The following is an 11,514-nucleotide window of genomic DNA, read 5'->3' on the forward strand; positions in this document are numbered from 1 at the left end:
AATTCCAACAGTTTATCCTACCCGCCAAATTAAATGCCCCCACCCACCATGATGCCCGCTGCTGGCAGGAGTGGAAAATTCCACCTAAGGTGTTCCCACTGCTTAGAAAGAAATGCAGCCCAGAGAGTTATTTTGCTTGGGAGTTAAAGCTACAATTAATTTAAAGGCATGCAGTGAGCCAAGGAAGGCTACATTTTCATAGCGATGGAGGAGCAAGTTCTAGGGTTTCAATTTATCTATGCCTTTGCTGTGGGAGCGAATGTTCTGAAGCAGGAGAAAAGGTGTTGCTTTTAGCAGGCCCCAGGCAGTAAAAGTGTTGCTGTTAGCTGGCACTGTGTAGTTAGGGCTCAGGAGAAGTCCTGGGGAGCTGAGAGGTGGCAGGAAGTCACTAGCTCCGTACTAGAAATGGTTAGGGCTCAGAAGAAGCCCTGGGAGCCATTCATAGCTTGGTGTAGCTAGGGGGATTGGAACTTGGTGAAATTCAGGGGCGATGGCAGCCCAGTGAAGCTCACTGGCTATTAAAGAGTTGAAATTGCATGAGTAAGTAGAGGTAAAAGTTCTGACTCAGAAATCCAGGGGAATGGAGTTTTGGGAGATGAGATTGAGACCCTGGGAGGTGTGCCGTCATTGAGGCAGTCTGAGTTGGTGCAGCTTTGAGGGAATTCAGAGGTTTGATCTTCGAAAGTGAAAAGTTAGGAGTCCCTCGTGAGGGAGACAGAGTTTCAATTAGATTGGTTGACTCACGGTGTTTACTGACATCTGGGTGGGTTACTAAGAAATCCATGGGACCTGTTTTGGTTGCATTTGCTATTTAATGTATAGAGTATGTGTTCAACCACAGTTTGCCTGTTAATTCAAATTTACCTCATTCTTAAAGTTTGAGTATAATATAGATTGTGTAAATTGCTTTATCTTTCTGACCTTGTATAGTAAAGTTCATTTTTCATTGTTCAAAACCCATGAAATCTTGTGGCTTTATTCACTGGGCAAGTGTCTTGGCTCTCAAACTTTGTTTAGTTTAAACAAAACAGAAATTACCCTAACCAGATATTAGCAAAAATTTGGGGGTCTTGTCTAGGATCATAACAACGGCAAGTGAGCAATTAATATGGTAAAAGTCAGAGACTGTTTTCTTGGAGCCTGTTCCAGCCAAAAAAAAATGAACACAAGTTTGCAATTTCACACTTTGAATCAGCTAATCACAAGATTGAAGGCAACATGAACTGCAAACACAGTGCTATTTCTAGCAGGAAAACAGAAGTATCTGAAAAGCACAATAAATGAGACACGTTGTTGTCTATTGCAATTCTGAGCTTTAAGTCCCATGCACTGTCATGCCAAACACTGGTACAAGTCCGAGACAGTTGGCTGCATTCTGAGAGCAACAATGTCACCCACAGTACAAGTATACTACTGGACAATTGAATAAAATAACCTAATGCACGCACCAGGTGCAATTTAAAACATGTAGAGAAATGCAGTATATCATTGGGCTTATAAAATTGCATATTGCTATGTGAGGTCAACTTTAGTTTAACTTTAGTGGAGATGCATATTTAATCTACCCTTTCCTTAAATGTGACTGCATTTGTAATTGTAACTTTTGCAAATTGAAGATTAACTTTCAGGACTGCACAATATCCTTCAGTAACCTAACCTGGAAATGCTGCTGATTATTGAAGTACCAAAAAAAAAACTCCCTATCTGCTTATTCACTGGAAAGTTTCTAAACTCTGTTTGAAATGCTTAGTGGTACTTCTGGACTCAATGCCCAAAAAAATTAAAAGGGGGGTTTATCCTCAATTGGAACTTTGGCAGTATATGCACAGTGTTAGCAAACCAATGAATAATTTTCAAAATTGTGGTGAAAAAGGGATAAACAGAGCAGGACTACTGTTTTATCTGTGTCAAATATTTAAATGTGGCTAGCTTTTCGCTGCACATTACTATCCTCCTGTAATATTCGTGAGGGTTAAACGGCCAAAATAATAGCAGGTCTCATTGTCATTGTCTGGGCCCTTAGTCTCAGCTTATGCTAGATTGAAATATTTTTAACCCTCATAAATGTTACTTGACAAGTGGCAAGTAACATTGTGCCACACAAGTGCCAGGCAATGACCATCTCGAACAAGAGAGATGCCAGAGGGATTTTCCGCACCTACCTGCCGCCGCGATCTTCCGGTCCCGCCGCAAGCCAATGGGCTTCTGGCTGGAGTGCCACCTCGCCCGTGGCGGGTCCCGCCCATGCCGGAGCCGGAAAATCCCAGCCTAGGAATCCTGCAATGACTAACCCACCATCTACAGGGCACAAGTCAGGTGTGTGATGGAATACTCTCCACCTGCAGCTCCCACAACACTCAAGCTCAACACCGTCCAGGGCAAAGCAACCCACTTGCTTGGCACCCTTTCCACAACCATTCACTCCCTCCACCACCGACGCACAGTGGTAGCAGTGTGTGCACCACCTACAAGGTGCACTGCAGGAACTCACCAAGGCTGCTTAGACAGCACCTTCCAAACCTACGACCACTATCATCTAGAAGGACAAGGGCAGCAGACACATGGGAACACCATCACCTGCATGTTCCCCTCCAAGACACCCACCATCCTGACTTGGAAATATGTCACTGTTCCTTCACTGTCGCTGGGACAAAATCCTGGAACTCCCTCCCTAACAGCGCGGTGGGTGTACTAACACAACATGGACTGCAATGGTTCAAGAAGGCAGCTTACTACCACCTTCCCAAGGGCACTTAGGGGTGAGCAATAAATGCTGGCCTGGCCAGCGATGCCCAGGTCCCATGAATGAATTTTTTAAAAAGCTTATTTCCTTCAATGCAAATAAGTTAAAGCTACAAAACCGTTACCATCATATTTCATCTGTCACTCAGCTAAGTGAGAGGAAAGGCTTATTATTAAAACCAGGAGGCAAAAGGAGAGGGGAGATTGATGAGGAAAGAGGAGAAAGAGAGAAGGATATATGGGGAATAGAGGAAATCAGGAGAATAAACATTATTTTGAATAACCTCTGAATTTTGTGCATCAGTTGTGTCTCAATTGGTAGCACTCTTGTTTCTGAGTCACAAGGTTATGGGTTTAAGTCCCACTCCAGGGCTTGAGCACAGAAATCAAGTACTGAGGGAGAGCTGCACTGTTTGAGATGCTGTTTGGCGGAAGAGACATTAAATTGAGGCCCTTTCAGATGGGTGTAAAAGATCTCAAGACACTATTTCGAAGAAGGCAGGGGAGTAATCCTGTTTTATTCACAATTCAAAATCTTCAGATGTAAACAGAAAACGAATTAACAAAGTTACCGGGTTCTAATAATATTTAAATCTAGCATACGTTCCAATAAAGGGCCCAGATACTGGCAATAAGACCTACAATTATTTCGGCCATTTAACCATCACAGCTATGCTAAAGAAGGCTTACTTCAAACACCCAGTAAAGTCAGGTCTTAATCCTAGTAAAACATCACAGATTTTGTCTTGGGCAGAATTTACATTTATTAGAATACAAAATGCAGAATAGAAAAAGGGTATTTTATCAAATTACCCTGTTTACTATCAACCAAGATTGAAGGACATAAATTCACTCTTCCCACAGAACAATATCACTTTCACTGCCCATCAAAATATGTTCACATCAGCTATAAATCTGGCTTTATTCACTGAATATAAAGTTGCATTTCTCTATAGTTACATTAAAAATATGGCACTAATTACTCTACAGCTTTCTCTTACACTTCACTAGCTAGTAATTAACACAATTAACCCTAAAACTGAAAATTCTTCCCTAATCCACATTTACCAAACATTAGGATTATGTCCTCTTGTTGCCTGATGCATATCTGGAGCTAAAGAGTTTTTTCTAATGTAGAAAAACACTTAAATCATTTTGTTAAATGTTTTTTCTTGCAAATAATGTAGCTTCAGAAACAATTCGCCAAGACACAAACTCCAAACTCCATTCTAGAATGAGATAGCCATTTCAACAGAATTAGTATGAAGCAGAAATAGAAAGCTCCATTTTATTGGTATGCTACTCTGAAAGCAGCAATACAAATACTTTTATCCCTTAGACTGCAAGGCTAGGCTCAGTCAGCAGCCATGCAAAAGGAAAGCTGTGTACAATCCCATTCCCTTTCACTGATTCCACAATTCAATGCCATCTCCAGTCTCCATAGCAACACCACCATATTGCTGAAAGCATGCTGTGAAGTTCTACTCTTTACATTCAAACTCAATCTTTTCACACAGATGAGAGATACTGCAGTTTTTTTATGGTTTTCATCCAGATTAGTCATTTTCAGATATATTAAGACAGGCAGTTGCTTCAGAATCAGGTGAGTAGGGGGAAGGGGTGCCCAATTTCAACTTGATTTACTATTTTTTTGCAACAACGCAAATGGATTTTTGGCTGTAGAATTAAAGGATGGTTTCTGCAAAGTGTCCATTCTTTCCCAATTAAGAAAGCACGACAAAAAAATAGAATTCATCTCTTGGATTTTCTGGCACATGTGCAAACAACTTAGAAGAAAAAACACCAGCCTATAGTGTCGGAAACAGTGCACCTAAATTTTGCTTTTTATCCTTTCTTTTAAAGGCTTGTAAGTCTGTTCTCCAAAAGAGAGAAAGAGATTCCCAGATAATTTTGTACATTTATTCTGCAAAACTGCATTAATGTATCTTTTAGCCTTTAAGTTTGCTTTATAAATTACCACTAGACCTCAAAATGTCCTTCCACAGCTTTTTGCTTCCCCATATTAAACTTCCTTTTCTCTTATAATCCTTTAGGAAATTTGTTTACTGCCATATCCATCCTCTTCCCCTAGTCATCATTAGAAGATTAATGGGAGAACAGTTCCTGAAATAGTCACGAAGAGTGAAGCTGCCATGATCAAGTGGCTAAAGCAACTAATGGGGAACCACTCAATGTACCAGTATGTCTGCAGAGATTTTCTCTGCTGTTGATGGAATAACTTTAATTAGAAAAATTAGTTCCAAAGCCTACCATTACACTGCCAAATGACAGCAACATGGGTGTCCTACCTTTTGTATGCATATGCAGTATAGCTTTGTACCATGGAGCTTTGAGCTTCACAGTTTAACTCTACATTACTATAATTTGCAGAGCTGTGGGTACAACATAACTTTGTTCTCAGATGAGAACTTATCCACCAATAAGGCATCTTACTCAAGCCTGCAAGCCTACAAATTTCAATCAGGACAAACTAATAAACTGGGCACATTTGATTAACTTATAAATAATATTTTTTCCAACCTACAAATAAGAGAGAGCCATTCCATGAATAGTGAGCTTTTGCCTGTTTCAGAAGTTCTCTCAAAGTCCTAGTTACCTTCACTGCCCCTCATTTCAACCACTGATTGAGATACCATTTTTCCTCTTAAGAAATCACAGGAATGTAATGAAGTATTGGCTTCACTCCTTTCATTGGCCTATCTTGGTTTCTTTCCAGGATATCTAGCTTTTAAACCCTTCTTCATTTTTTGACCACAAGACATACTTTGATAGCCTATGGACAGTTTAACTCAGTTGGCTGAATGGCTGTTTTGTGATGTAGAGTGACACCAGCAGTGTGGGTTCAATTCCTGTACTGGCTGAGGTTATCCATGAAGGTCCTGCCTTCTCAACCTCACCCCATGCCTGAGGTGTGGTGATCCTCAGGTTAAACTCACCACCAGTTATCACTCTTTAATGAGAGAGCAGCCTGTGGTCCTCTAGGACTATGGTGACTTTCACTTTCATGTTAAACTCATTAAAACATATTGTTCGGCTCCAATGCTAGCACAAAAACCGTTCCAAGCCCTTCCCCTATCCTTTCTCCAGAAGTCTTGCCTGCTCCCTAATTCTATTTTGCAGGTGAAATTTCTCTCTTAAGTAATTACACTCCATGATTAGTTCCAGCTTTAACAGGAGCCATACAGCTTATGCCACAGCTGTTACATCCAGAAACCCTGCTTCACAATGTTTTGTTTGCAATGTGCATATTTTATGCTTCATTGTAGGTTACAATGTTTTATTTTCCGTAAATCATGAAAAGAATAAAATGTACAAATTCACTAACTTTATCATAAATCAAGTCCCAAAGCAGTAGAACAGGAATTTTGGAGCTCAATACGTCAAAAATAAATATGCCAGGAGAAGACAAGGTTCCAGTTGGTTCAGTAATTTCACTGAACAAGGATACATTGAATGGCAGAGTAGACTTGATGGGCCAAATGGCCTACTTCTGCTCCTACGTCTTATGGTCTTAAAACTTGGCAGGCTTGCATTGTGTGTTACTTGTTAGTAAACATATAACAGGAAACACAGCAGTAAATTTCCACTGGCACAATTCACTGAAGAGTGGTCAAGTCAACACCAAAAATGAGCATTGCCAGTTTCACTCCTGACAAATTGAGATGGAAAAAGTGCAATCAGAGCTCTGTGTGCTAGCATCCAAATGCTACTGAAATTGGCCATGGTAGCTAACAGCCATCCGCCATCTGTTCCCATGGGATTCCTTGGGATCTCCTTAAACTTAAAAGATTTGAAAAGGTCATGTTGTACTGACTGCAGTAACACACCAGCAAATGTAAACCAAAGAGGCGTGAAGTCATCTCCACAGAATGGACAAAAAGCCAGCTCGTATTCAGAGTGTATATCTGTTACATTTGCACAAGGATGGCAGTATAATTAGCCTGTTAGAATTATAAACATATTAAGTCATTTGCTTCAATTCAACCAACTTCGTAGCCTTTGATTTCTCCAACAGATCTTTGCTATGAATCTATATGTAAGGTCACATGTAATATGGGAAAGGTTTTACATTCAGTAAGGATTTTTCTTGAACACCATATCAACTTTTCTCTTTGCGTTTTCCTTTCTCTTTCATTTTTTTATCACTGTCCCTGTGTCTTTCCTTGCAGGTTCTAATAAATTAAAAGAAAAAGTCACTCCACCCAGAAATGGCTCCATAGGAGGTCATTCGGCCCAATGTACTGGTGCTCCCTGAACAATTCCGCCCGTAACCCCATATAAAGGAGTATTCAAGGATGATCCCATACACTGAGATGCCATACTTAGCAGGAAAGTTTGAACAGACTGGGGCCAATTTCTCTAGACAAGAAATGGCTGGCAGCTGGCAGGTCTTTAAAATCAAGAAGTGGCTTGATAGGTAGACAGACATTTCCACTTGTCAGGGATCAAAACTTAGCGGCACAACTATAAGATAGGCACCAACAAATCCAAGAAGGAGTTCAGGAAAAACTTCTTTACTCAAAGTGTGGTCAAAATTTGGAACTCACTACCATACGGAGTAGTTGGGGCAAATAGTGCAGAATAGACAATGTTAGATAAGCACCTGAGGGAGAAAGGAATAGAAGGGTGTGTTAATAGGATTAAGATGCAAAAGAGTGGCGAGGGAAGCTGGCATGGGACATAAACACCAGCATAGGGCAGTGAAGTTGAGCAGAATGGATTGTGCACAGCACAGAAACAGGCCAAAGAAAATATACTAATATCCCACAGTACATCAATGCCAAAACATTGAATAATGATAGAATATATTTAGTGGTGCAGGTGCAATTTACTGGTTTGATCATCAGTCTGTGCTAATTGGCCTCGTCTCAGGGAAGCATAACAATTTGCATTGTTACAATTGGCTTCAAGGCACCAAACTAAGGCTTGCTGGGGATGGGAGGAAATCAGCCTCAACACCCAATCCTAATCACTATGCAGTGCTGCTGGATGTAAAGTGGATATGTCATGCGTGGTTAGAATAAGCTCCGTTAAAACACCATCGACGGTTCATTCTGCCTGGCACTTGGGCGACGGGTGGAGAAGGACGGGAAGCCACGGGAGCCAAGGTCCACCGAGGACCAGCGCCTTCAAGAAAGGCGGAGGGAGAACTGGACGGTGGGAGAAAACCCGGCCAGAATGAAAACGGATTCAGCACCGAGCGAGTTAAACTGATGCAAATGGGTGGCCTTCTCACTAAATGCTACAGCAAGCAGGACTGCGCATATCCACTGAGCTCAGATGACATCATGTTCATCAATTTCAGGCTGCACCAGAGCAGGAGAGCCCGTTCACAGGGCAAGCAATGATTGGCTGATTTGCACTTTATCCTTGCAAAATATAGAAGTTATTAAATATTTAATCACTTTATCACCAGGCCAATGAATCCGCGATAACTAACCCGATTCACTAATTCACTGGGATATGGTAGATCACCTTACCTTCTGCCACCCTCCCCAATAATATCATCTGAAGCCTAAAAAGAGGCAATTGAAAAATGTGACGTCTCCCCCCCAACCTGACTGAAGTATATTTGGATTACCTTTCTCCCCCACCCGCCCCCTGCCCCCGTTGCCATATCCACCTCCCTCTGGATGGTTAGATTCCCAGTAAGGCTAATGGAGATCCTGAATTCACTCTATGATTTTCCGCTTAAAATGCTAGATTGATTTTTTAATATATATGTATTAGATACGGCGTTGTCCGGAGTTAGAGTTGACAATGAAACCGCTACCAATCGAAATCTTTCCGAAAGACGAAGCAGGACTCGGATCATCCAGAAACCAAATTACAAAAATCTCCTGTTGGATGGTTTTAAAATGGTTAATGTAAAATAAAAGACAATGGTTTGTTCAGTCCCTGCATAATCACACTGGGCATTTCACAACGCCCCAGGCACACCGATTGTGCACTGACAGCAGAAACGAAGAACTGAATGAAAGCGATTGTCCTGCTAACAAAAGCGACAATAATCCATTAAATCCCCACAAAGGAACTTTAATTTCCACAAATAAAAACTTTCACAGGGTTGTTATTTTTCAGACGGGCAATTTTTTTTTTTTAAAAAAACCTACCCCTAAAATTGTGACTGTGTCGTCGCCTTTAAATTTCGGGATGAACTGGTCTCCTCTTAGGATTTCTGCTTGGCTCAGCGGCCTGAATCGACACATTACTTTAATGCTGCATTCAGCTGGGTCCGCCATCTCTCGCCTTTTAACAGTAACACAGGGATCACAACCAAACCTCCGAGGAGGCAAAAAAGAAAGAATATATCCAACGCAGGCAGTGCGGGAGCAACCCTTCCCCTCTAGCTGAACATGGCAGCAATCAATGCACCACAATCCTCTCCAGTCTCTGGTGATGCTATAATTTCTGCATCGGAGCTGCAAAATGTATTAGCTGAAATTTTAACATTTAAAAAGAAAATAAACTGGTATCAGCGTCTTATTATGCTTTTTAGTAAAAGAAATGAAAACAGCACTTCACAGTCGATGCATTAACTTCTCAAGGTCAATCAGTCGTCCCTCCTGCAACGGACAACGATCCTTGTCGGTTTTAGCATCTGCATCTCTAGCTTCTCCCGGCCATCTCGCATCAGCACCAGCCACCTTCTCCTTCGCTCCAGCTACTCTACTGTCCTCAGGGTTTTCTGACATCACATCATTACCTCACCACCGGCTTCAAAAGCTACCCCCACCTCCCCCTCTCGCGATACCAAAGGTTATTGGGAAATGCAGTTCCAACAAATAGATTTGCTGGCAAAGAAGTACACACTTCCCAGTTTCACTGGTGAGACACTTCACTGCATTCAGTTGCTTCCTAAGTCTTCCCCGTACCTGTGGATGGAGGCAGAGTAGGTCAGAGGGAAAGGGGGAAAGGGAAAGCCTTTGGGAATGCTGAAAGCAGAGCCCAGTTCTTACCCCACCGCCCCTTACTCCGTGCTATTGCAGGCTAGCAGACAATAGGGTTTGCATGGATCCAATGAATAATTTAGTGCCTCCAACTTAATGTTAAAAGGAATTAGAGATGGTTGTTCGAAGGTTGATAGATAAAGGAGACCTTAATATGTCACAGCTCATTGTTTTCACATTTCCCAAGACCGAGCTTAAAGTTTATGTGGAAATTGAACAGCACTTTCCTGAGGGACTTATCTGCTCCTTCTGCTTTAGTTGTGTTGGCATCCCAGACTAATATCTGTATTCCGTCAACATTTGTATGGGTAACTCTAGCCAGACCAGGCATTAGGTGCTGAAATGGAAGTCCAGATAATGAAAACCAATAAATGGAAATGAGCTAAAGATTGGCCTTGAAGATTTCAAGAGATGGGACTGATTGTTTCCTTTGACAGCTTGTCCCATTGTGGGATTGCCCTTGGGAAGAAAAATTGTTGGTGCAGTCTTGGAAACAAAGGCCTTTGTAGTTTGTGTGGATGGTTACCTTGGGCAGAATTTTGCCTTCGGTTGGCGGGCGGGCCCCACCTGCTCGGCGGTGGGCGGGCAGCTGAACTCCACTGCCGAAATGGGGCCGGCTGCCATTTTGAATGGGCAGGCTAATTAAGGCCCACCCTGTGGCCTGCCCGACAGGAAGCACTATGTGGGTGGGAGGGAATCCCCAACTGTCAAAGTGTGCTCTTCTGCGCATGCGCGTGAAAGAGCGCACTGCTCCCTGAGACTAATTGCTGTCTCAGGGAGGTTAGTGACAGTCTAAAAAACTTTAAAATTAGAAAAATTAAAAAATTATTAACATGTCCCCCTCATGTGACAATGTCACACGAGATGGGACATGTTAATAAATATCACATAAAATTTATTTAAGTTCTTAAAAACGGACATGAAACCTCATCCCGCCAGTGGATGAGGTTTCATGTATTATCAGAAGCCCGCTGGGGCTCCTGGCCTGCCCGCCAGCCTTAAGGTTGGACGGGCAGGGTCTTTAATTATCTTAATTACTCTGTCAATGGCCTCAATTGGCCACTGACAGGTCGGCGGGCAAACAGCTGATTTCGCTGTCGGCCCACCTTCCTAAAAATTTAAATGAACCGGGATGACGTCGGGGGTTTCTCCCAACATCATCCCGCGTCATTTTCCCGACGGCGAGCAGGCCCCGCCCCCAAATCACCGATGGGAAAATTCTGGCCTTTGTTTTTTGTCATTGCCGAAGGGCATCAGGTATTTGTTTCTGTCAGATCCCACCAGTCCATTCCATGTTTTATACAACATGGTCAGTCTGTGCTATGGCATGACTATTCACTTCAGTAGCTGTGGTACATCTTTTTATGCCCATAAGTTAGAAATAATCACACATTAGAATCAAAATGCTACACATTTGTTGAGTGTGTTTCTTGCTGCTCTCCATGTGTATGGTAAACTGATACATTCTTACTCGGCCCATGTCTGCAGTGCAGCAGTGAAACGTGGAGCCTCAGATGTACATTCTCATTAAAATTAGTTCCTATTTCTTTTCAAATCATATAACAAGTAGGAAAGAGGTTCTGGAACATTTTAGCTAAATTAAAATCTGAGATTTTATGGTCCAAGTGCACATGTTCAATTGTTTGTGATGGAAATATGGGACATTGTAAGGATTTGGACTTTATGTTAAACCCCAGAGCAAGAAAATTCTTGCCAAGGAATAACCCATATTGGCAATAAGGACAATCACTAATTTAGAGTGCAAGCTAACAAGGTTGATTGGACAAAAAAGATTGATACT

At 42.0% G+C, this 11,514-nt stretch overlaps 1 protein-coding gene across 1 annotated transcript in view; it reads right to left on the minus strand.

The window, feature by feature from the left end:
- The window catches only part of kif5c (kinesin family member 5C), a 158,638-nt gene extending 149,326 nt beyond the window's left edge, over positions 1 to 9,312 (minus strand). Inside the window, exon 1 of the mRNA XM_041201018.1 lies at positions 8,877 to 9,312. Coding sequence (XP_041056952.1) covers positions 8,877 to 9,005 — 129 coding nt within the window. The 5' untranslated portion in view covers positions 9,006 to 9,312. The remainder of the gene's footprint in view (positions 1 to 8,876) is intronic.
- Positions 9,313 to 11,514: the final 2,202 nt, after the last annotated feature.

This window comes from Carcharodon carcharias, chromosome 12 (genome assembly GCF_017639515.1).
Source record: "Carcharodon carcharias isolate sCarCar2 chromosome 12, sCarCar2.pri, whole genome shotgun sequence".
NCBI classification, from domain to species: Eukaryota; Metazoa; Chordata; class Chondrichthyes; order Lamniformes; family Lamnidae; genus Carcharodon; species Carcharodon carcharias.